The 26,047-nt window shown below is 44.6% G+C and overlaps 1 protein-coding gene and 1 long non-coding RNA gene across 6 annotated transcripts; one reads left to right on the forward strand and one right to left on the reverse strand.

The window, feature by feature from the left end:
- The first annotated feature begins 2,377 nt into the window (after window positions 1-2,377).
- LOC120298544 lies at window positions 2,378-8,761 on the forward strand. The gene is made up of 4 exons (XR_005554127.1): window positions 2,378-2,503; window positions 4,467-4,612; window positions 6,628-6,666; window positions 8,287-8,761. It is a non-coding gene; the product is annotated as an uncharacterized LOC120298544 (long non-coding RNA).
- On the reverse strand, window positions 2,993-26,041 carry LOC120298543 (putative pleckstrin homology domain-containing family M member 1P). 5 transcript variants are annotated; one of them, XR_005554126.1, is made up of 4 exons: window positions 25,792-26,041; window positions 17,894-18,039; window positions 7,148-7,340; window positions 2,993-3,560 (listed from the first exon to the last, which is right to left on the reverse strand). XR_005554126.1 is itself a non-coding variant. In XM_039322335.1 (3 exons), exons 1-3 carry the CDS (start codon window positions 25,964-25,966, stop codon window positions 3,375-3,377), a joined length of 507 nt encoding a protein of 168 aa, XP_039178269.1. In that variant the 5' UTR covers window positions 25,967-26,041; the 3' UTR covers window positions 2,993-3,374. The 5 variants fall into 5 exon arrangements, 2 of the variants coding, with proteins under 2 accessions (XP_039178269.1, XP_039178271.1); XR_005554125.1 differs by lacking the exon at window positions 7,148-7,340 and adding an exon at window positions 13,570-14,440; XR_005554124.1 differs by lacking the exon at window positions 2,993-3,560 and adding an exon at window positions 13,570-14,440 and having other exon boundaries at window positions 6,809-7,340.
- Between the last annotated feature and the right edge of the window lie 6 nt (window positions 26,042-26,047).

The raw sequence follows: 26,047 nt of genomic DNA on the forward strand, positions 1-26,047 counted from the left end.
TGCAGCGGTTCTCGTTTGTGTGACGGCGACCCCGTCACGCAAACGCCATGCACAGCGCGCATGCGTGGCGGCGCCCCCAAGAGGTGCGCCCGCCATGCGCATGCGCGGCGCCACCCCCAAAATGATGAACTCTCTTCTGATATAATATAGTTTAATGCAGCGGTTCTCGTTTGTGTGACGGCGACCCCGTCACGCAAACGCCATGCACAGCGCGCATGCGTGGCGGCGCCCCCAAGAGGTGCGCCCGCCACGCGCGTGCGCGGCGCCACCCCCAAAATGAACTCTCACCTGATATAATATAGTTTAATGCAGCGGTTCTCGTTTGTGTGACGGCGACCCGTCACACAAACGCCATGCACAGCACGCATGCCCGGCGGCGCCCCGAAGAGGTGCGCCCCCCCACGCGCCACGCGCATGCGCGGCGCCACCCCCAAAATGAACTCTCACCTGATATAATATAGTTTAATGCAGCGGTTCTCGTTTGTGTGACGGCGACCCCGTCACACAAACGCCATGCACAGAGGCGCCCCCCATGCGCCCCCCAGAGGCGCCCCCCATGCGCAGCATTTCCCCTTGCTGTAGGCCCCATCCGGCCTGTCGATCCCGTTGCTGCGGGGCTCTCTGCTGTTGGACGCGTAGAACACATGCGCGGCGCCACCCCCCAGAGGCGTGCCGCCCCCCCATGCACGGCGCACATGCGTGGCGCCGCCCCCCAGAGGCGCCCAGCCATGTAAAACATAATCACCCGTCACACAAACGTCATGCGCGTCGCGCATGCGCGGCACCTCCCCCGGAGGCGCGCCGCCCCCACGTGCGACGCGCATGCACGGCGGCACCCCCCAGAGACGCGCCGCCCCCCATGCACGACGCGCATGCGCGGCGCCGCTCCCCAGAGGCGCGCCACCCCCCTTGCACGGCACGCATGCGCGGCGCCGCTCCCCAGAGGCGCCCAGCCATGTAAAACATATTATAATCACCCGTCACACAAACGTCATGCGCGTCGCGCATGCGCGGCACCTCCCCCGGAGGCCCGCCGCCCCCACGTGCGACGTGCATGCGCGGTGGCACCCCCCAGAGACGCGCCGCCCCCCCATACACGACGCGCATGCGCGGCGCCACTCCCCAGAGGCGCGCCACCCCTCTTGCACGGCACGCATGCGCGGCGCCGCCCCCCAGAGGCGCCCAGCCATGTAAAACATATTATAATCACCCGTCACAAACGTCATGCGCGTCGCGCATGCGCGGCACCTCCCCCGGAGGCGCGCCGCCCCCACGTGCGACGCGCATGCGCGGCGGCACCCCCCAGAGACGCGCCGCCCCCCCATGCACGACGCGCATGCGCGGCGCTTCCCCCCAGAGGCGCGACACTCCCCCAATATATACCTGTGCTGACACAGACATCCCCTAAAAGTTGCTGAAGATGTTACCTAGTCTGGTAAGAATCGTTTGAAGCCAACCCACAAACTCCAAGGATGAACCTTCATCCTCATCCTACACTCAAACTACAGCTATTCGCCACTATTGCAAACTTTGAGTCTATTTAAACAATTATTAGAAAGTAACATTGCTCTCTGTGCCAGTCATTGATTCTTTTTCCTCACTGCGAAAATTTTTTACATTTATCCCTCATAACCACATCTCTCTTTTTGGATTAAACAGAGCCATTCCCATCAAACTGCCAAAGGAATGGAAGGAACTCCTCTGGAAAAACGGTAACTTTTGCCTGGAGATACTTAGTTATTTGCAACTCTCTACTCTGAAAAATCCTCTTTATGAAAACACTGAGAATATGGCTGAATAATCTGTGTTTTTGCTGGTTGAATTTGTATGTATAGCATTGGCTTCCTGCTACATTCCCCAACTGGTCCCATATGTCCCCCTCTCCTCTTGGCAACTTTAAACTATTTTTAGTGCTGAACTAATGCTAAACTTGAGATTGCCAAGGTAAGCGTGCATGCTAACAAAGCCAAAAATCCCCAAAGAAATACATGGTTACCTGCAACATGCACTCTTAAAACTTGGGAGACAATTGCCAGTGTGTGTTTCAGCATAAGAGGCAATTAAGCTTTCTATTACCTGCACACTGCTTCTACGTGCACAGAAGTGTCTTGTGACTGAAAAGGCCTTTTGAGTCCATTTTGAGAAAGAGAAATATATACCATGTTTCCCCAAAAATAAGATCGGGTCCTATATTAATTTTTGCTCCAAAAGAAGCATTAGGGCTCATTTTCCACTTAGATCTTATTTTGGAGAAAATATGGTACTAAATGCGTCCGTCTGGCTGATGATCTTAACTGAGGCTTATTTTAGGGAAACAGGGTATACATCTTTCATATAAATGATAAGAGTTTGTGTAATCTTCCAATACAGAAATATATGCCACGTTTTGTTTGAATATTGTCAAAAGGGTTTTATTCAGGCTAGGATCTCACCATTTTTCTTTTTAATTGTTTGTTTAAGGACACTTCTGGATAGAATGGAGAGGGGTACACTTGAAAAACAGGTGTGTAAATGCATAAGTGACCATTGGTGATCTGCTACTTAGTTATTGGATCTGAACAACATGGCCCCACAAGTATTATAGATGTGGCTTAGGCAAGCCTGAATTTAATAATAATTTAATAATAATAATAATAATTATGAAGATGGTAGAGGACAGGAAGACCTGGAGGAACGTTGTCCATGGGGTCGCGATGGGTTGGACACGACTTCGCAATTAACAACAACAACAACAACAACAATAATAATAATAATAACTGGAGAAGATAAAAAAATACAAAGACCTACAAATAGAAATAGAAAGACTGTGGCAAAAGCTAGCAAGGGTAGTACCAATAGTAATAGACTCCTTGGGTGCAATCCCAAAACAACTGGAGCACCACTTGAACACCATTGGCATTGGCAAATTCGCTATTAGTCAATTGCAAAAGGCAGCCTTACTAGGAACTGCTTCCATCCTGCGACGATACCTGTAATACCATCAAACATTCACATCTGCCTATCCCAGGTCCTGGGTAAGGACTCGATAGGTAGACAAAATCTGGCCGACTGTGCGATGATCCATAATAATAATAAAATAATAATAGTGTGACTGGATGGTGGATTTTTTGCAGATTTTGCAAGCTGCCTGGAATACTTATGTGTGAATCAGACAGTTACATAAATTTGTTTAAATAAATAAATAAATAAATAATCCTGTCATTTTGGGTGTGTATTAAACTCAATGAGGCTTAGTTCTGAGTACGTATACTTTAGGATTGGGTTGCAGTGTTTAACATAGGTTGGCTTTTACTTGGCAATTGATGTCTAGAGCCATCTGTTGTACTCTCTAAATGTAACTGTTCACCCATTGAATTTTAAAGTCATCTAAGCCATCACTCCATGTTGACACTAGTGTGGATAAAGATGGCAGTTTCCCAGTCATTCCTCCTGAATTTGCCACTTTCCCTCACTTGTCTCCATTTCTTCTGGATCCTGTAAGCCAATCTGTTGTCTTCAGGAACAGGAGGCACCCTGGTTTTCTGCCCACATAGAAGTAATTCAGAACCACTCTGGCTTCTCTGTGTAGAGGGAGAAAAAGACAGTTGTAATAATCAATGGTCTTGATCCCAGCCTGTCCTATACCTGTGATTTCTAGATGACTGACAACTTGAAATGTCCAAATATATGCTACAGTATTTAGAAAAAAGCAGTATTTTGAACCTTTTTGGTAGACATTTTTATGACATACTGTAGTTCCCACATTGTGCCAAACTGTGAATGACCAGAAAATTATTTCTGGAATAAATCACAATGGCTGGATTCACAAAAAATTGAAGGGAAAATATGGCTTGTTTATAACTTAATGTGTGAAGTGTATTGAGTCAAGTACACAAACCATGTTGTACAGTTTTATGTATTTTGTCTATTATTCCTATGGGATCTTTTCAGAAGAAAAGTTTTGCTACAACCAGTTGTGACTTATTAAATATACCAATATTAACAAACATGGCTTGTAGAGGTTTTGTATACTGCAAGTATATTTGTATCAACCAGATGAATTGATAAAAGCCTCATTCCCAAACAACATTAAAGCATGCATTCAGCTCATAGATCATAACTAAACCCAAATTAAATGACATATATTAAGCCCAACACCACTTGCAAAATTTAGGAATACTAGGACTGGAGAACTTTTTTTAATTATAGCTACTAACTACTAAGGTTAATGGCTACTAACACTAATTGGCAGAAATACAAAATATGTTCCAGGATTCCCTATCATAGATAGAGAGGGAGCTAAAACTGGTGACCTAATTAGGAGTTCACAATTAAGTTTGCTCTAATTTGCTAGTCACATATTCCTTCAGGAAGAACCTCCATTCCACGAATTGGAATTTGAGATACAAATAAAATGATAATGCAACATGTAAATTAAAATCTTTGAAGCTTTATGATCATTTTAAACATCCTTTCCTCATGCTCAGACGTCAGTATCGTCATTTGAAAAGCCTCTTTGGTTTAAAGATATGTATCAACCTCTGGAGGAAATAAGGAAAAAAGACATGATTGATAAATTACATGATGAAGAGTCCTCAGAAAAGGAAAACATATACAATTGGGCTAGTGCAAGGTATTGTCTCTTCTCTTCCCTTCCCTTCCCTTCCCCTCCCCTCCCCTCTCCTTTCCCTTTCCTTTTCTTTTTCCCTTTGGCGCATATTTCAAGAAAGAAACTGAAAAAAAAATATGATGATGATGATGATGATGCATTCAGTCATGTCCAACTCTTGGTGATTCTATGGGCCAATCCTCTCCATATCTTCTGATCTTGCAATAACTTCTTTGAGTTTTTGTCTGCTCTGGCTAATGTCAGATTTAATGGTGTCCAGCCACATGTTCTTTGATGACCTGACTTCCTTTTACCACTAACTCTTCCAAATACCTTTGCTTTCTCCAGTGAATTCCCCTGCATGACATGGCCAAAGTAAAATTATAGAGGGAATAGTCCCATTTTGTAAGTTAGAGGACATCTTTATTTTTTTCATTACAAAATTCTTGGGACAAATTTGGATTTGTTCAAATTTATATTACTGCAATGCACTTTACATGGGGCTGTCCTTGAAGATCATTTCAAGTGCCCTTGAAGGCACTGGTCCAAAAACAGTGGCACGTGCAGTATTGGGTGTTCCTGTGTTTGCCCGTGTTACACTTCTGTGGTAGGAGGTGTGCTGTCCCCGTTTCCTTCTGGGTGTAATTCAAGGTGCTGGTTGTCACTTTTAAATCCCTACATGGCAGGGACCAGGATATTTGTGGGATCACTTCTCCCTGACAGTATCTGCCCATCCTACCAGATCAGATGGGGTAGGTATGTTCCAGGTCCCTTCCCTGAAGTCCTGCCCTCTAGTGGGAGCTTGGAAGTGTGCCGTTTCCTGTGGCTGTGCCTACCTTATGGAATACTCTTCCCCAAATGATTCAGCAAGCCCTCAGTCTTTTAGCCTTTTGGAAGGCTGTCAATACCTGAGTTTTTACCTGGGTGCAGGGATGGAAGAAATAATGTTTGAAGCTGATGGTGGTACATCCCAATGGGATGACTGAGAAGACGGATTTTTGTTCTCATTTTAGGGTCTTATAGTTATTGGTTTCATTGTTATGAGCCACCCAGAATTATGGGCAGCCAGGCAAATGTTGAGAAGAATATAATATAATATAATATGGTAGGGTAGGGTAGGGTAGGGTAGGGTAGGGCAGGGCAGGGCAGGGCAGGGTAGGGCAGGGCAGGGTAGGGCAGGGTAGGGTAGGGTAGAGTGGAGTGGAGTGGATGGAATGGAGCAGAGCGGAACGGAGCGGAGTGGAACAGAACAGAATAGAGCTGGAAGGGATATTGGAAATCTTCTAGTCCAGTCCCCTGCTCAAGCAGGAGACCCTATATCATTTCAGACAAGTGGCTGACCAGTCTCTTCTTAAAAACCCACAACGTCTGAAGGCAAGCTGTTCCACTGGTTAATTGTCCTTACTGTTAGGAAGTTTCTCCTTAATTCCAGGTTACTTCTCTCCTTGATTAGTTTCCATCCATTATTTCTTTGTCTTGCCTTCTGGTGCTTTGGAAAATAAATTGACCTCCTCCTCTTATGGCAGCCTCTCAAATACTGGAATACTGCTATCATGTCCCCCCTAGTCCTTCTTTTCTCTTCTTCCATTCTCAAATTCTGCAATAGTTCTTCATATGTTTTACTCTCCAGGCCTTTAATCATCTTAGTTGCTTTTCTTTGCAAATAAACTGAATAGAGGTAAAAGTGTGGCATTCTATAGAACTTTTTCTTCCATCGAAAAAAACCACAACAATACTGCAAGAATTAATAATGTGTGAAACTGTAGATGTTGCCTTTGCAGACTGCAAACTTTGGTTGTTCTATTCATACACTGTTTCTATAGTTTGCTGGGGATACTAATTTGCTTTTCTGGCTGTGGCTGTTTTCTCTGAACATAGGCAGAGGAAATGTATGTAATATTGTTTTGAAAATAAGTTTGTTTACAACCTTCTTATACAAAAACTGTACATTAAAACTAACCATACAAGTTGCAAAAAAAAAATTACACCTTATTGTTCTACAACAAACTCTGTAATTTCTGCTCTTCTTTACTTATCAGACCTCCAGAAATCCCTGAGCTTATTCCTGTGGAAAAACTGTAAGTAACTACATGTGCTACAAAACAGTTACTAATATTTGTGTGTTAAATTTATATTTACTGACAAAGAATTAAAGGGAGATTACTTTACTAATATTGTTTACCTGTTTAAAATTTCAAGCACCACAGCAATTCTTCTGCATTTTTGTTGAAATAAAATTATTAGAAGAGTTGTTTCCAACATAATTGAATTAACTGAGCAGAGTTAAAGGTATTGTAAGAACAGTTATGGTACTTCATTGAATGTTTTAAATTTTGAATATATTAGGTATTTTATACTATGTATATAGGGGCTTATGACCTGCAATACAGTGCTTTATTTTTCAAATGTAACTATATTTTCCTCATATTTTAGCAATCCAAAAGTGAGGATAAAATTAAATTAACATTTTAGAAACAGCTACAATTGATAGAGATCCAGTTTGATGCCGTGTTTTAGGCACCAGGAGAGAAACCAGGAGATGGTGAGTTCTAGTCTCACCTTATGCCAATTGGGTGACCTTGGATCAGTCACTTTCTGGGAAGGAGGGAATGGCAAACCACTTCTGAAATCTTTCCAAGAAAACTGCAGGGACAAGTCCAACCAGTTCCAGGAGTGAACATCAATATGATGTGTGAACAGATGTGCCTTTAACGAGTAGAAGCTTTCAGGTTCAGCATCAGTCCTAAAGGAACTGCAATAGAAATCCTTTATATTTGACTTTATCATACCATTAATACTCATGTCATTCAAACCTTAATGTTGATTTTAATAATCATTTTATTAGACGCGCCATATTAAGAGTTTGGAATAAATATAAAACAAGTTTTTTTACAAAATTGCCCCTATGGGTGTCCCCCAAGAAACTTTTTTTTAGAAAAAAAATGGTGGTGAAGCCGGACTAGTGGATGTATGGTAAAATGGTATCTTTCAATTCTGGAGACCCCATCCTCAAGTCTAGGGAAGAATTTACATATTAACAAATGAAGAATGGTTTACATATTAACAAATGAAGAAAAGATTTAAGCTAGACAAAAAAAGGCCATGGTTTTTAGTTTGTTAATAATGAAATCCGACTTCCGGTGGTGTCGCGATGTGAATGGCGGCTATCAGATATCAGCTGTTCCACGGTTTAAAACCTCCTTCCTGGGCTAAAGGAAGGAGGGGAGTTTTACCCTGAATAGTGGTAGAGCCTCTGAAACCCCCCAAAAAGTTTTTTTTGGGGGGGGCGAAAAGAGTGCTCCCATGGAGTTCAGGGAATCTCCGCTTCTCAGCTGTCTTTGTTCCTTGTCGTTTGGGACAAAGCAAGACACCGCTCCCACCTCCACGATTAAAGAGAACTGGTGAGTTATTTTAAAAAAAAGCGGACAAAGCTGATCGGGGAATCTTTACTTTTTAGATTTATTTGGACTTTAATTTTAAAGAATTATTTTCACTTTCTCTTTTTTTTGGTTGAGAGGGAAAGTAAAATGGCGATGTGAGGCTTTTTTTTGAATGCTTGAAAGGAAACGGAACGGATTTTGTTACTTTGTTACTTTTTCTTTTTTTCTTTTTTTTGCTTTTTATTATTATGGTTTTTTGAAAGAGACTTGGGTTTAGTTATTTTCCCTCTCTTTTGTTTATCTTTTTATTTTTGCTAGGGATCTCTTTGTACTTTTTTTTTTTAAGAAGGAGGAAAGAAAAAAAAATTCTTTTGTTTAAAATGGCTTCAAAACATCAAGTTTCCACAGTACCTAAGATGGCTTCTTCTCCGGCGATATTACCAGCCCAACAAACATCTTCTCCTCCTATACAACCACTCACGGTAAAAGACTTGCAAGATGTCATGGGAAATGTTATATCTCAAATTAGAGGAGAAGTGAAGGAGATTTTAGTGGAGAATAACAATATTTTGAGGCAAGATATAGTTTTGGCCCTAAAAGGACTTGCTTCTGTTGTTGAAAAGTTGGATTCTTGTGTTGAAGAAGTAGTAGATAAAGTGGATATATTGGAGGAAAAGTTTGAAGGAATGGAAAAAAAGATGGAAATTTCACAAGATGAAATTGTTATGTCTCAATACAGAGAGATGGAGTATGCTTTAAGAATCAGAGGCTTGAGGGAAAATACGCAAGAAAACGTGAGAGAGATGGTGGCAAATGACTTTGCTGTGATTTTGGACAGAGAAAAGGAGGAAATACTCGGAGAAATTGAAAAAATATTTATAGTTAATTCTTGGGTGGCAAAACAGAGAAATTTGCCAAGAGATGTGGTAATTTATTTTGGGAAAAGATCTTTACGCAATGAAATTATACAAGCTTTTTACAATAAGAGATTTCAGATTGCTGCACAAGATGTAATAATTTTAAAGGAGATCCCATCTAAAATTCTAAGAAGAAGAAAAGAGTTTGCTTTTTTAGCAGATGAACTTAAAAAGAGGCAGATGCCATTCAGATGGGATATTCCGACTGGAATTGTGGTGAGTCACGCAGGGACACGTTATAGACTTAATACTGTTCTTAAAGCAAGAGAGTTTTATACTTCGGTCCTGGGAGCGCGCTCATCACCACCTATAATGTTGAAAGTTTTGGAAGAAAAGGAGGTAGAACAGCAGTCTGAAGAAGCTGTATTGATGAAAGCTGGGAAAATACAGACTGAGTGGTACCAACAAGCTGAGATGAAGGAGCAGAGAATGACTCGAGCAGCACATAAGCGTAAGGAAAAGGAACAACAGAAGAAGGAGGTTAAACAAGTTTTACAAGAATTTGTTTCTGAGCCTGTGGGAGGAGCAAGACCTAAGAGATCATCGGTGCAATCCTCGATGGCAGATCTCCAAGTAGTCTTCTCTAGGCTAATGGATGGAGGAGATGGCAAAGCTCCTGACCTGGAATGTTAACGGCCTTAATTCTCCACAGAAAAGGAAGAAAATATTTCATTATTTGAAGCAACATAATAATGATATTATTTGTTTGCAGGAAACCCATATTATTTCTAAAGACCAAAAATATTTAGTTAATGCCCGATTGGGATCTCATTTTGTATCCTTTGCTTCTGGGAAAAAAGGGGGTGTAGTTATTTATGTTAAGCAAAATTTATCAGCTTCTTTACTAGATTCCGATCCTGGAGAATAGCAGCGGTTAAAATGAATGTTTTGCCAAAGTTTCTTTTTTTATTTCAAATGATACCTATTTTGAAGAACGAGTTTAGATGAATGGCAGAAAGGTATTAATACATTTATTTGGGCAGGGAAAAAACCAAGAGTTAAATTTAAAATTATACAACATGTACGAGAGAGAGGTGGATTCAAGGTACCAAATTTCAAATTGTATTATGATTCTGTGGTTTTAACACTGATTAGTGATTGGATTAATTTAACAAATGTAGATATACTCCTTTTGGAGGGGTGGGATTTATTATATGGATGGCATGCTTATTTAATTTATAATAAGAAGGTGGATAGGGCTTTTAAGCCTCATATTTTAAGAATTTCTCTACTTCGAGTTTGGAAGAAATATTATAGAATAGACTCAAGAATTCCATTATGGGCTATCCTGGGGCATGAAATAGAAGGAATAAGGAAAGGAGTGAAGATGGATAGTATTTCTTATAAACAATTACTTAATTGGGATGGGAAGAATTGGCAATTAAAATATATAGATGAATTAGCACAAGAAAATATTATTTATTCGTGGTTTCAGTATAGACAATTATTGGAAAGGTGGAAGATAGATTATAAAGTGGGTTTGATTAGAGAGGATGAAAATTTGTTGAAACAAATTAAAGATCAAAGTCCATCTCATAAAAAGAATTTATGATGTATTAGTGGAGTTGGATTCAGAAACAGAATTAGTTAAAAATCGCATGGTTAAATGGGCTCAAAATTTGGATGAGCCGGTTTTATTAGAAACATGGGAGATAATTTGGGTGAGGAATGTTAAATTCATGCAAGCTCAAAATTTACGGGAAAATTTTTATAAAGTGTTTTATAGATGGCACCTTGATCCACAAAAGATGTCTCATATGTATTCAAATTTGCAACCTAAATGTTGGAGATGTGGTTGTTTGGATGCAATGTATTATCATATTTGGTGGTCATGTAAAAGTATAAAAGCTTTTTGGACAAAGATATGGTGGAATATTCAAAAAATTTTTAAGAGAAGGCTAAAATTCACTCCACAATTGTTATTGTTAGATATTATTGTTGATTGTAATGATAAAGAAATTATTTTAATGTTAAATTTAATTACAATGGCAAGGTTGTTGATAGGACAATATTGGAAGAAGGAATTTTTGCCTACCTTGGAGGAATGGTTTTTTGAAGTTTCTTATTTATCTGAAATGGCAAAAAGTTCGGCTTATTTGAAAGATCAATCGCAAGAGAAATATCTCTTGGTGTGGAAAAGATGGATAAACTTTATATAGTATAAGTATGATATTAAAAGATATTATTTAGCTTTTGAATAATTTATGTTTAAAGTTTAAAGTTTAAGATAATAAGTATTTTTTATTATATATATATATTGGACTTTTTTTATTATATATATATATATAGGATTTTTTTTTAAATGTAACTTTTGTTTGAGGTTTACTTAAGTTTAAATGTTTTGTATTCTTAGTTCTAGTTAACCCTGTATTCAGCTCTGGGAAGAGGGGGGGAGGGTTTTTGGGAGGGTAGGGAGGTAGTGAGAGAGGGATTTTATTGTAAAATTGTAAAACTTTTAATAAAAAAAATGAATTGGAAATCCTACTATGTGGTAGTGATGATCATATAATTGCCAAGGTCTATAAAATGTTATTAAAATTGAATTTGGAAAATGAACATGTAAAACACCATATGATCCAGTGGGCAAGGAATTTTGGGTACAATGTGATGTTTGAACCATGGGAGAATATGTGGATAAAAAGTTTTAAATTGACATTAAATTATAGCCTAAAAGAAAATTTCTACAACATGATGTATCATTGGTATTTAACACCAGTTAAGTTATCTAGAATGTATAGAACAGTGGTTCTCAATCTGTGGGTCGGGACCCCATTTGGGGTCGAACGACCATTTCACGGGGGTCGCCAAACAAGGCTGTCCGCCATTTTTCCCCCTTTTCTTTGGCCACGCCCCTGGCACCCGTTGATGTATAAGTGGTTGGGGGTCACCACAACATGGGGAACTGTATTATGGGGTCGCGGCATTAGAAAGGTTGAGAACCACTGGTATAGAAGTATTTAAAATGAATGTTGGACATGTGATAAGGCAAAGAATATTGGGAGTAGGATTCATATATTAATGAAGAAAATTCTTAAAGTGAACATAAACATTAAACCAGAAACTTTCCTTCTGGCCTAATGGAAAGAGAACTGGGAAAAAAATTTGGAACTCTGATTTTATATATGGTGACTGTTATATCCTGGGCCGACAGGCACAGGCTGCAGCGATTGGCCGGGCAGGAAAAGATCCCTTGCAATGATTGGCCAGCAGGGTACTGTGCAGGGGGGCTATAAAAGGGGGCTGCACCATTTTGCAATCTGTTCTGTTGGTGTTTGCAATAAAGAAGGACTGTGTGACCGTGCTTTGTCTCAATGCCTCTTCTTCAAGAACAGAACTGTTAGAGAATTTTAATTTCTCTATTAGTGAAAAATAAATCAGAAGCTCTCACAGTTGTCTGCATTTAGCTGATTCAAATAACTTTATATTTATATAAAAATATTTACAATACCATTCTTCTTTACAGCAACATAGCTTAATGAAGACTTCTTACAGAGACAGACCAGAGACAAAACCTTGAGACTGGAAAATCCAGCTCCTAACTCAATACTATTTTGCACAGACTCAGTAGCACTTTCTTCCCTTTGGCTGACTGAGTTACCACATGACTCTTCCTGTTCATGAATATTCCAACACTCCTCCCTTCATGACAGGAAGAGACATCAGACCTTAATATACTTATTTAATCGTGAAAAACCTTGTGCCACTAACCTGGCCTTATACTGTACATCATTATTTGGCAATACCTTTTTCTTATATACCCACTTACAACCCACAGCTTTGATTCCCTGTGGCAAAGACACTGATTTAAATACTTCATGGTCTCCCATGGATTTCATCTCTTTATCCATGGCCTCCTTCCATCTTTCTTGTTCAGCTTTTGCTAATGCCAACACCTCTTTATAACATCTTGGCTCATACCACACATTGCAAACCTTTACCTTGCTGGCAGAATACCTGTCTGGCGGAATTCCTTTGTTACATCGCTCTGACCTACGTGGTATTAACTGCTCCTGTGTCTCAAGTCTATCTGGATTCATGTCTTGTTCATGTCTTTAAATTTGCAACATTTAGAAACTGTTCATCATCTAAATTCAAGATGAGATAAGCCATTGCTTTATCATGACTTTTCTGATCAGCTGCTGCAAACACTTGTGGTCGATTTTCTACAATATACCACAGCTCTTTAGCTTTCAGCAAACATTCCATTTTTGCAGCCCACACAATGTAATTCTTCTGGCCTAAACGAGCACAGAGCTTTCCTTACATTCCATTGCAGCCATTCTGTTAATTCTGCCTTGTTCTTATACTTTCTAAACACAGGCAATTTCTTCCAGCTTTAAATTACAATGCAGTCCTTAGTAAGCTCTGGGCCCATAACCTGTTAGAGAATTTTAATTTCTCTATTGGTGAAAAATAAATCAGAAGCTTTCACAGTTGACTGCATTTAGCTGATTCAAATAACTTTATATTTATATAAAAATATTTACAATACCATTCTTCTTTACAGCAACATAGCTTAATGAAGACTTCTTACAGAGACAGACCAGAGACAAAACATTTTCTTCCCATTGGCTGACTGAGTTACCACATGACTTTTCCTGTTCATGAATATTCCAGCAAGAACATTGGCAATGAAGGTGGGATGCCTGCAGGGGAAATGAAGTAAGAAGCTAGGCTGACTCACCACGGGAGGCTTGCAGCTTGGAGGAGGGGTGTCTGGCGATTGCGACTCGGCCTGTCAGCACAGAAATGCTGGAGGTGAGCTTAGTGAAGGGGGGCCCTTCTCAAACCCTGCAGCAAGAGGTGTGGACGAAGTTCCTGGGCTGCAACGATGGCGAAGATAGGCCGGCTGTCGAAGTTTGACACAGTTCATCCAGAACGATGGAGCTCGTACGTGACCCGGGTGGACAACTACCTCCGGGTGAATCAAATGCGCGAAGACGGCCTCAAAGCTGCCACGTTGCTGTGGGGGGGGAGGGACAAGAGACCTTCGATATTGAGGAGAATCTGGTCGCCCCAGCACCACTGGAATCAATCACCTACACTGACTTGAAGAGGATGCTTTAAGAGCATTTCGAACCCAAGCTCTCAGTGATTGCCTGGTGACACGCGTTTGAGCAGAGGGACCAGAGGCCTGGTGAGTGTGCTGCAGAATTTGTTGCGGCCTTGCAACAAGCAGCTAGGCCCTGCGAATTCAAAGACTTGGAAGAGATCGGCTGGTCTGTGGCCTCGGAAGCCGGAAGTTGCAGCAGAAGCTCTTCGCGAAGGAAGGCCTCACGGGAACTGAGGGAAGTTTCAGCTGAAGAAGCAGCAGGCAGAGCTGTGAAGGCCTTGCGGCTTGCCAAGCCCCCTCAAGTTCCAGCCACCGTCCATCAAGAGGTCGCTCACGAAGAATCCAAACAGGATCCAGAATCGGAAGTGGACCAGCTGCATCAGGCTCCGGAGAGAAGGCCTCACAGAGGGAAGGCCCAGCCAGCATCATCCTCTAGGTGTGTCGGGTATGGAGGCCGACATCGCCACGCAGACTGCCATTTCCACTCCGCCATCTGCAGGGTCTATGGTAGGCAAAGCAACATTGCTCAGTTTGTTTGGGTCGCCAGAAGTAACGTTACCCAGAAGAATTGCCTTAGAAAGGAACCAGAGTCCACAGCCAGGTGGGCTTCTGTGCATCACGTAGGAGCATTTTTAGAACAGAGGTCCACAGGCCACTTAGGAAGAAGTTTCACATCAACGTGAAGTTGCAAGGGGTCCCCTTGTTGATGGAGCTGGACACAGGGTCCGCTCTATCGATCATCTCCCTAGACACCTTTAACAAGGTCTGCAGCAGAAGCGGCCTACGGGTCAAACCTCATCCTCACAGATTTCCAAAATTCCAGAGTCAACGTGAGGGGAGATGCCACGCTCATGGTGCAGTGGAGGAATTTTGAGGGGCTGCTAGATGTAGTTGTGGTTGGGGGAGACTGCACGAGTCTGATTGGACTCGATTGGTTTGAAGCCCTTGGGATTCAGGTGACTGGAATAAACAGTGCAAACAACAGGCCTGGCAGGGGTCTGCAAGGAGTTTGCAGATGTGTTTAGTCCAGAACTTGGCTCCTACAAAGGCCCTCCTATTTCTCTGAGGCTAGACCCAGCTATAGCCCCCATTAGAATCAAGGCACGCAGGGTGCCCTTTGCCCTAAGGGGTAAAATAGATGCAGAGCTGGATAAACTGATTCAGTAGGGTATCTTAGAGCCTGTGGACAGCAGTCCATGGGAAACCCCCATAGTTACCCCACTGAAGGCCAATGGTGAAGTCCGAATCTGTGCGGACTACAAGTGCACACTTAACAAAGCACTGCAGCAGCATTCATACCCGATACCTGTGGTCAGCCACATTCTAGCCTTCCTCAAGGGGGGGACGACAGATCTTTGCTAAGCTTGACCTGGCTCGGGCCTATCAACAATTGCCAGTTGATGAGGCAACAGCTGAGGCCCAAACTATAGTGACTCACAGGGGGCATTCAAGGTAAAAAGATTGCAATTTGGAGCAAACGTGACCCTTGGCATTTTCCAGAGTTTAATGGAGCGAATGCTCTGGAATATCCCTGGTGTTTGCCCATACTTTGATGATATCCTCATCGCTGGGGACTCAGCTGATAATTTAGCCGAAAGGCTGAGAGCCGTTTTGCTACGTTTCCGCCAAGCGGGGCTGAAGCTTAAGCAAGACGCTTAAGATTGGGGTTAGCTCCACTGAGTTTCTAGGATTCTGCATTGATGCTCAGGGCATCCACCCTGCTGAATCCAAGCTGCAAGCAACTCAGCAGGCCCCAAGTCCCAAATCCAAGGGTGAACTTCAGGCCTTTCTGGGACTGTTAAACTTCTACCATGCATTCCTTCCCCACAAGGCTGCAGTGGCTGAGCATTACACTGGCTCTTGGACAAACAGGCCCCTTGGCAGTGGACACAAGTACATGAAAAAAGTTTCAAAGAGGTCAAGGCCTTGCTCTCTTCAAATGCAGTCCTAGCGCATTTTAATGAGAAATAGCCGGTGTGCATTGCCTGTGATGCAGCCCCTTATGGGATTGGGGCTTTGTTAAGCCACTTGAAGGCTGATGGGACACAAGTCCCAATAGCATACTACTCTAGAACCCTATCATCAGCTGAACGCAATTATGCACAGATAGATAGTGAAGCCTTAGCCATAGTGGCTGGCATAAAGAAATTCCATGACTTCGTATACAGCCGCCATTTCACAGTCTTTACAGACCATAAGCTACTGCTGGGGTTGTTCACAAACCCCACACATAATATCCCCACGAAAGCTGAGGTGGTCCATCTTCCTGTGCATATGACCATACACTGGTTCAAAAGTCAGGCAAAGACATGGGCCATCCAGATGGCCTCAGCAGGTTGCCATTACAGCAGGTAGAGGCAGATCCAGCACCTGCCAACCGCATCCTGTCCATTCAGGACTTGCCCGAATCTCCCCTCAATGCTAGGGAAGGATGCCAAGGAAGCGCTAAAAAGAACAACGACTGGTGATTGGCATCATCGGCAGGGAGACTTTTTGCTCTGCCAACACACAACTCCATGCACTTCAATGGGCCTGAGATGGGAACGCTGGCTAACCATGAAGCTGGACCGCCTCCATCCAGACCGGGCAGCTGCAGAAATAGCACAACCCAAGCCCCCCACACAATCAGCAATCGGTGACAAAGTTTGGGCGAGGAACTATGGTCAAGGGGCACCATGGGTGGTAGCTGTGGTTTGTAAGGTATCAGGGCCACAGTTGTATGAGGTGGCCCTGGAAGATGGTTGTGTGGTTCGGTGCCACATCAACCAATTGCAACAGCAGCAGGCTAATCAAACCCTGACCGCTGACAGTGAGGAGAACCGGTGAGTGCCAGGTGACTGCAACACACCTGAGTCCCGATTCTTGTGAGACTCGCAGGGAGAGGCAAGGTGACTTACGCATGTCCAAGTCACCACAAACTTCAGAGACTATGTCAACAGAAAGGGATTTGTTGACAGACTTGTTTCCCAGACTGTCAATGGGTGATGCAAGCACCAGTCTATCCAGCCAGGACATCCTGAGAGGCACCGGTCTACCCAGCCAGAACGTCCAGGAAGGCACCAGTCTACCCGAGGCGAGCAGCTCTAGGAACCCTGATATACCCGGCTTATCAAAGGGACTGGTAGACCAGGAGCCTCCAACGGCACTACAACGATTGGGGCAAGCGCGAAATCCGCCTGCCTACTTACAAGACTATATACATTATTGTGATATGTGATTACCTAGGGGGAAGGGGTGTTGTGTATTGAACCATTTTACAATGGCAGTTATAAAGCAGTTAAATGATTATGTTTAAACAAGTCTCTAACCGTTTGTGTATTGTTACAAGCCAGCACTTGAGGTGGCAAATAGTGCTTTAAATTCATTGGCTGCCACCTAGCAGCAGTCCAATATAAATAGAAGCCAAGCGGTTGTTAGAATCGCTTCTGTGTTGATTCAAATAAAGAGTTGTTAACCTTCCGACTACTCAATGCTTCACCAATCCCAGTATACAACAGAATGTATATTAAAAAAAACAGTTGCAGCTCACAAATTGAAAAATCCTAATCAGAATACTACCTTGCTCATAGACTTCATACTTTATGGTCCTTGACATCTTAAGCTAAATCAGTGTTTCTCAACCTCAACAAATTTAAAATGTGTATATTCTGATTTCCCAAATTCCCCAGCCAGCACTGGGGAATCCACTTGTTAAGGAGGAGAAACACTCAGAGGGAGGGAGGGAGGTCAAATTTTGCTAATCTGCTTTTTAAAACCTGCACCTATCTGAGCTAACTTGCAATGCAGGTAGGACACAAAGGAAGGAGATCCTTACAGATACTCTCAAGCTTCTCTCTTTCATAATGAAAACAACAGTCATTTTGTGACTATAGTTATGCAGCTGGGATTTAAAAGAGACAATTTCACAAACAGAGCTTATATACTCTATGTCCCCTCCCACCATAACTGGGCGTACCGGATATCTGGAAAGATCCCAGTTATGAATTAGACATGAAGGTATCACAGACTCTTCATCTTGGTGGCAATTGTCACAAAAATAGAGGCCAGTGAATGAACACAGCTTAGGTTTCACAAAGTAGAAGCCAATCTGCCTGGAGCAGCCTGGAAAGGAAAGACAAAATGTTAGGGATATCTTAAAATGCCAGAATCTGACTCCTGGTTATTGGAGAAGCTTTTGCATTTAAACAGCCTATTCCCCAATTGCTGTCTCCAAAGAAGTCAGTTTTCCGTTTCCACAATCCATTTGCTGATTAGGCCACTGCCTATAATAACAGGAAGCTATTAGAGTTGAACCAAAGTTGTCAAATCAGCTATTGCTCAGCCTTAGTCTCTAGATCTGTGTTTCTCAAGTATGGATGTGCCTGTGTGTGTAATATGTGTACACACACACACACACATACACACGCACGCCTCCTGCCTTTATTACACATCAATATATTTTTATCTATTGCTCTTTATTTTTAGCAGAAAGAAAGGTCAAGACCAAAACTGTTTTAGAACAGAACTATTTGTTATTCTGATTTTAGTGGATAGAAATATAATAACTGTTCTACTCTGTGGCTGGAAGGAAAGATAGATCTCTTCAGAAATCAGGAAATGTGGCCTGATCTTTGGCTTTATTATCAGATTTACTACGAAAGGTATAATCTTTAGCTTTCCTTTGGTTCACAAAACTATCTTAGAAGTAAAATGGATTCCCGTATTTTCTGGCCAATAAAAATTCCTGCATTTCATTGTGAGAAGCTCACAGGCACTATCTTGTTTCTAGACTGAACTCTATACTGAAGGATTCTTGGACATTTCCCAGTTATTCAAATTGCAAAAATTGGATATTTTTGAATAATTACAGATACAGGAATAGCCCAATGTAAGCAAGGAAATTCATTATTCATTCATTCAAACAAACAGAGAAAAGTGCAGTCAAGTCAACAAGTAGATTAGTCTATGGTCTATTTAGAGATGACAATGAAGATTATGAATTAGAGAACGATATCAGCAGCTGGCTTCACAAACTGCATTTGCTCATAAGACCTGCCTGTCACACATTGTCTGACCTTCCTACATCTTTCTTCCTGTCTACTTGCAACCTCTGAACATTTAATAGACCAGCTTTTCACTGAGCCAGAGATGAATTTATGCTAATTAGAGATTCACAAACAAAATCACTTCCAATAATCTATGCATGCGCCTCTAAAATTTTTCAAGCTTTACTTTACCATCTTCTTGGGCAAATAGCCCTGAAAATAAAGTGTGGTTTTGGCATTCAAAATGAATCAATTACAAAAAAAACAGAACAATCAGACATTTAAGGATTGCCCCCCTCCCCTTCAGTTATTCCAGCTTAAGAATTTCTTGTTATTTCTATTAGTTAAATTAATATTTAGTCATTAGAAGACTGAAGAGATCTAGTGAAACAAAGGCTTATGGTAATAATGACTTGTTTAAGACTTACGTTTTTCAATGACTTACCACTGCACAATTAATCTGAAGGGGCGTTGACTTACCTGAACGCCTTTTCTCAGCACGGAGATGGATAATCCACGCAGTGGGTTGAGACTGTATTCCTGGCCAATCAGATCAGTCAGCCAAAGTTGCCACGCCCCGTCTTGGACCATGATCCTCCAGTCTTGACTCGAGCGCAGCCATTGACTGACAGTAAGACGTTTTGGCTCCACTAAATATACCCTATTATTCTAGTCTATAAGGGTGGGTGTGGATTATCCATCTCCGTGCTGAGAAAAGGCGTTCAGGTAAGTCAACGCCCCTTCTCCAGCACTGGAGATGGATAATCCACGCAGTGGGACATACCAAAGCCTATTGTCCCTTGGGTTGGGGAATAGACTGGTCCCGTGTGTAACTTTGGTCTAGAACCTGCTGGAGAACCCTCCTACCGAAGGAGGCCTCTGCAGAGGAGTACTTGTCGATTTTGTAATGGCGAATGAATGGAGAGGGCGAGGCCCAAGTGGCTGCCCTGCATACCTCTTCAATAGAAGCCTGCATGGCCCATGCTGCTGAGGTGGCAGCACTCCTTGTGGAGTGGGCCATGATATGCTTGGGGACTTGCAAGGACTCCGCCTGGTATGCCCCAGTGATGCATGCCCTAATCCACCTACCGATGGTAGAGGACGAGATCTTCCGGCCCCTATTAACGGGGTGGAAGGATATGAAAAGCGCTTCCGAGCGTCGGAATTCCGCTGTGCGCGAAATGTAATGTCTTAGTGCCCTTCGTACGTCCAAGGTGTGCCATTGTTGCTCCAGGGGATGAGCTGGGTTTGGACAGAAGTCTGGTAGGACTATTTCCTGTGATCTGTGAAAAAAGGAGTTGACCTTTGGAATGAATGAAGGGTCTATTCTTAGGACTACCTTGTCCCTGTGAAAATGACACAGGTCCTTCCTCGTTGAGAGAGAAGCTAACTCGGATATCCGTCGAGCTGACGTGATAGCTACTAAGAATGCTACCTTATGGGTCAGGTAGCGAATGTCACATGTTTTGAGTGGTTCGAAGGGCGCTCTGGTAAGAGCTTGTAGTACTCGTGGTAGTTCCCACGATGGATACCTGTGCACGGTTGGCGGTCTGATGTTCGCAGCCCCCTTGAGGAAGGATCGTATTAAGGGATGCTGGCCCAAGGATTCACCGGGGCTGGCAGAAAGTATAGTTGAGAGGGCGGCGATTTGCCTGCGCAGCGTGTTTGGCGAGAGGTCCCTCTCTAGGCCATCTAGTAAAAATTCTAGGATCTTGGGAACTGTGATCCCTTTGAGTAACAATTCCTGTTTAGAGCACCATGATTGGAAGCTTCTCCATGTGGCCTCGTAGATACGGTTCGTGGAGGGGCGCCTTGATAACTGTATGACCCTAATTACACCCTGTGAGCAAGCCCCCTTGGCTAAAATTGACCGTTCAAGAGCCAGACGGCTAGTTGTAGCCATTGTGGCTCTGGGTGGAAGATCTCCCCCTGCTTGAGGGAGATCCTCTCCGGAGGAATCCGCCATGGATTCGTGCGGGAGAGACTCCTCAAGTCTGCGAACCAAGGTCTCCTTGGCCAATAAGGGGCCACCAGGATTACCTCGGCCCTTTCCCGCAGAATCTTGCGTACTACCGCCGGAAGGAGAGGTAAGGGTGGAAACGCGTATAGGAGTCCCCTTGGCCATGGGCTCCGTAACGCGTCCGTCTGGTCTGCTCCCCTGGATGGGAATCGGGAGAAGCGAGTTAAGTGGGCATTGGAAGGAGAGGCGAAAAGGTCCACCTGGGGAAGCCCGAAGCGGTGACAGATCTCCCTGAAGATCCTCGGGTGTAGTTGCCACTCCGAGTGATCTATTGTTGATCTGCTCAACAGATCTGCTTGGATGTTTGCCTCCCCCGATATGTGGTCGGCCTTTATGGAGGCCAGATTTTGTTCCGCCCAGGCCCCCAGTAGGAGGGCCTCGGCCGAGAGCGAGCGAGAGTGTGTGCCCCCCTGACGGTTTATGTGGGCCTTGGCTGTCACGTTGTCCGTCAGGACCAGTACGTGCCTGCCTTTTATGCTGCTGTGAAAATGCCTTAACGCTAGGTGAATAGCCCGCAGCTCGAGCCAGTTTATGTTGTGTCGGAGATCCACCGCTGACCAGCGGCCCTGTGTCCACTTGGTCCCCAAGTGGCCTCCCCAGCCGAATAAGCTCGCATCTGTTGTGACTACTACTCTGTCTGGTTCCCTGAAGGGGGACCTCCTGAGGAGAGCTGGAGATAGCCACCACCTGAGGGAGTGTCGTACTCTCAGAGGTATGCCTACCCTTTTCTGGGATGCACTGATTTGCTGTCTCTGAAACGGGAGCATGAACCACTGCAGTTCTCTTGAGTGCAGCCTTGCCCAAGGAACTATTGCTATGGTCGATATCATCTTCCCTAGCAGCTGGGAGAGGCAGACCAGTGTCACTGACTGACCGCGGCTTACCTGTTTTACGGCTTTCTTTATGCTGCTGAGGCGTTCCCGTGATAGGTACACCTTGCACTCCTTTGTGTCTAAGGCCGCTCCCAGATGGAGTATTCTCGTAGTTGGGGTTAGATGGCTCTTTGGAAAGTTCACCGAGAAGCCGTGGTCCTGCAGCAGTTTTATCACTAACTTTAGGTCCGCCCGAGACTGCTGGGCGGACGATGACTGGATTAGAATATCGTCCAGGTAGCACTGGACTCTGATCGGGACGTTTCTTAGGCGTGCTGCCAGAACCGCCAGAATCTTGGTGAACACCCTGGGCACTGATGACTGGCCGAATGGAAGTGCCCTGTATTGAAAATGGTGCCCCCTGTAGGCGAACCGTAGAAAGCGGCGGTGAGCCAGAGAGATAGGGATGTGTAAGTATGCCTCCGTGAGGTCGATCGATGCCAGAAAATCCCCTTTCCTTACGCTTCCAAGGATGGAGCGTAGTGTCTGTATTTTGAATTTGCGGTATTTTATGTAGAAATTTAGCCTTTTTAGATCCAGAATGGCTCTCCAACCCCCCGAGGGTTTTGGGACCATGAAGAGGATAGAATAAAACCCCTGGTCTCTCTGGTTCATAGGCACCGGCTCTACGGCCCGTATGTTTAGAAGGTGCTGAACGGCCTCGTTCATGAGCCTTCTCTTTGTTGGGTTTGTGGGACAGGGGCACGGGCGGAAGCGGTTCGGGGGCTTTGAGAGAAATTCTAGAGATAGACCATGACGTATGGTGTTCCTGACCCATACGTCCGTGGTGGTCTCTTCCCACTGGGGAGCAAACCCTGCTAGTCTGCCCCCTATGGGAAGGTCTGGGTGGGAGTCATCTGGTACGGCGGAAGGGGCGGTTGCTCCCCCGAAAGGGCCGTCTTCCCTGCGTTTGCCTATGTCTTGTGTTCTGTCTGTCCCCCTGTCTTTCCCTATCCTGTCTAGCTTGGAAGGGTTGGGAATTTTGAAAGTAGTTGACCCTGGCTTCCGTACGAAAGGATTGTTTCCTTCCCCAGGAGCCGGGTCTCTTGTCCTGCCTTTTAAGCATGTGTTTAAGGACCTTGCGCTTGTCCTTGTTCTCTGTCAGGTATGGCGTTAGTGCCTCACCAAACAGCTTTGCCCCTTGGTACGGAGCCGAAGCCAATTTCCACTTGGATTTGGTATCCGCCTGCCAGTTCTTTAGCCAGAGGATGCGCCTGCTCGTGTTGTTTGCCGCCATTGCCTTGGCTGAAAACTTGGTCGCTAAAAGTGTCGCGTCCGACGCATATTCCGTGGCCGCTACCATTTTGCTGAGTTCCTGGTGAGTGCGTATATCCTCCATGGGAACCCGGCCCTGTAACTCACGGAGCCAACAAAGTGTGGCTCTGGTGAAAAAGGACGCGGAGGTAGTCACCCTGGTAGCCCAAGCTATTGCCTGGTGCGTTCTCCTGTAGTTGGACTCACTCTTTCGGTCCTCGGCTTTAAGAGCCTCAGCAAAATCTCCTGATATGGCCGTGTCCGATATCAGGGGACCTATGGGTTCGTCCACCACCGGCACCTCCAATGTTCCCTCTAGCTCCCTTGCTACGTTAAATAGCTTCCTCTCCGCATTGCTAGGAAGCGGTAGGGAGGTTGGCGCTGCCCACTGTTTCCTTATTGTGTTTAGAAACATGGTCGGGCATGGTATGCGGTATTGAGTGGTTACCTTTTCGGCGAACGTCGGCTCAGCCTCCGTGTCAACTGTGACAGGCTCCGCTGGTGTCCCATGCCCCAGATGGGCTGTGGCCTCAGCCTTGCGCAGAATGGTAACAAAAAGAGAAGGGTTAAACAGGCCGCTGAAGGACGGCCCTTGAGGTGAGGTGTCCTCCTCTTCCTCAGACATTTGAATCCCTTGTGACGTACCTGGCTGGTCCAGGTAATCTTTCTCGGAGACCGACAAATCTGAGAAGGAGGAGAGGTCCTGATGGTCCTCCGTTTCCTCCCGATGCCTCGTTCTAAGTCCTAGAGGCTTGGCTTTGGAAGTTTGAGCCCTGGCCTCAAATGATCGGTCTACTGCCTGTGCTATTAGGGTAGCTAGCAGATCCCCCGTCAATGCAGGAGGAGTAACCATTGCCTGCGACCCTGCAGGTGCTGTGGTTAGCATGGTCCTCGGGGTTTCCTGTAACCTCCGTGGGGAGGGGGATCGGGAGAGCGATGAGAATTCGCCTATCCCGCCCTCTGTTTGGGACTGTGATGAGTTCCCTAATGACCAAATGCCCCATGGGGATGTAGGGAGACCCAGCGGTAGATCGGGACCTATCCCCCCATTCTGCCTATTTTTAATTCTGGCCCTTTTCTGGGCTCTGTCGAACTCTTTTTCTAGGGCTTGGTGTCTTCTGATTGCCTGTTTGTCAGCCTTCTTTGATGACTTCCTTGCAGCCTTTCTAGGGGCTGCAGAGGATTCCGAATCCTCTGAAGCAGGTGCTCCAGAGGATGAAGGCGGGGCTCCAGTGGAGGGAATGATTGCTTCCTCCATTCTCCACTAACGCCGGGCCGCGATAGGGGGGACCCAGGTAGTAGGAGAGCTCCAACTTTGAGTAAGGACAGGCGCACTACTGGGGGCGTCTGGAACTCAGGAGCAGACTCTGCAAAATTGTCAGAGTTAGTCACTGTGCACGGATAAGAACAGGCACGCTAATAGGAATGCCTGGAACCCGGCTTGACTATGGTGGGTAAGGACAGGCCCGCGACTGGGGATGCCTGGAACCCACCACTAAATCCAGAAGCGTACGGGCCACTAATGGGGGACCCGAAGTCCGGAAGGAGCCAAAGGCAACTAAACACAGTTAGCTATGAAAGGTTCTTATTTACTTTAGATTGAAGACACCAAGTCCTGGAACCCGCAGCTATGTGTCTGATTTGAATGTCTCTGAATGAATAATAGATGCTTTAGTACCCTAGTACTGCTTGCCTATTAATTCACTCCAGCGGCTGAACCTAGGCTTCTCAGGGAGCCTTAGATCCCGTTTGGACAAAAGTATGGCCGCCGCTGCCAGGAGACTACTGCGCATGTGTTAAAAGGAGCAGGAGATTATTGCGCCTGTGCTAAAAAGGCTGCCTGTGCCACGTGCGGTTGTAACAAAGAGCCACGCGTGCTCCCAGCTGTGCAGACAATGGCGCCTCGTTTAAAAATCCTGAGCAGCCTGGTGAGTGAAAGAGACTGCTCCTTCGCACGCCAGCTGTTTCCCTTAATCAATCTCCCTCCCAGCATGCGTCCCCTTTGTCCTCCGCTCCCCTCGCTAATTGCCTGCCTTTCTGTCTTTCTTTCTTTCTTTTTAACGCGAGGGGTTGCACGAGCCTCCCCGTTTGTTTAAGGCAGCTGCCGGCTGCTGGAAGGTGGTTGGGGTTTGGGTTAGGGAGGGCAGTTAGGGATTTCCCCCTTTTAAGTGGGGGTGGTTTCCCCTGTAGGGAATCTGACTTCCTGAGTCTTACAATTTAGCCAGGAAATTTTTGAGTAATCAATTAAATTGAATTAAATTATCTCTAATTAACTTTTAAACTAAGCAATTTCAGCTACTAGAAGAAATCCCCCCCAATGGAAAGGAACTATACCTGCCCAGGAGCCAAAGTTGTAGGTCTTTCTGTGTGGCCAGATCAGTCAAGACTGGAGAATCATGGTCCAGGACAGGGCGTGGCAACTTTGGCTGACTGATCTGATTGGCCAGGAATACAATCTCAACCCACTGCGTGGATTATCCATCTCCAGTGCTGGAGAACTTATGTTAACACTGTAATAACAATGACCACCAACATCTTGTGTTCTAAAATCACATTAAACTACAAATGAACACATGGAGAAGTAAAATCCTCAATCTTAGTTGTTTAACTGGAAGGGAAAATACATTATTTAAAAAAGGCTTGACATAAGTTATCTTTTTGCAAGCATCCCCTACGTGCCTACCTGCACATATGAAACTTTGGCAGTCCAGGCCTTTCTCCATGGGGATGGCAACCAGATACTGCAGCAAATATCCATTTTCCTTAACAGTATTCTTCAGGATTGCCTGTGAACTGCCATCCAGATGGCCTCCAAGTGTGAGGGCCTCCTCAGCCACTTCCAGGTAGGACATGAGCATCCGGCGGACCAGGTCACTCCAATCAGTTGCCTCCTCTGTGTTCTCAGCTCTCAACTTCAGCACTGCTTTTGAAGTGATGAT

This window comes from Crotalus tigris, unplaced genomic scaffold, assembly GCF_016545835.1.
Source record: "Crotalus tigris isolate CLP2741 ecotype Arizona unplaced genomic scaffold, ASM1654583v1 scf7180000024078.73546, whole genome shotgun sequence".
NCBI lineage: Eukaryota > Metazoa > Chordata > Lepidosauria > Squamata > Viperidae > Crotalus > Crotalus tigris.

What these genes read in the sequence shown, in the direction of transcription:
- LOC120298543 (XM_039322335.1), bottom strand. Translation starts at nt 25,966, where the DNA reads ATGCTCATGTCCTACCTGGAAGTGGCTGAGGAGGCCCTCACACTTGGA. An exon ending in CCAAAGTTTCATATGTGCAG is followed by an intron (nt 18,040 to 25,791) that starts GTAGGCACGTAG and finishes TTTCCTTTCCAG; the next exon opens with GCTGCTCCAGGCAGATTGGC. An exon ending in GGGATCTTTCCAGATATCCG is followed by an intron (nt 3,561 to 17,893) that starts GTACGCCCAGTT and finishes CCCTCTACACAG; the next exon opens with AGAAGCCAGAGTGGTTCTGA.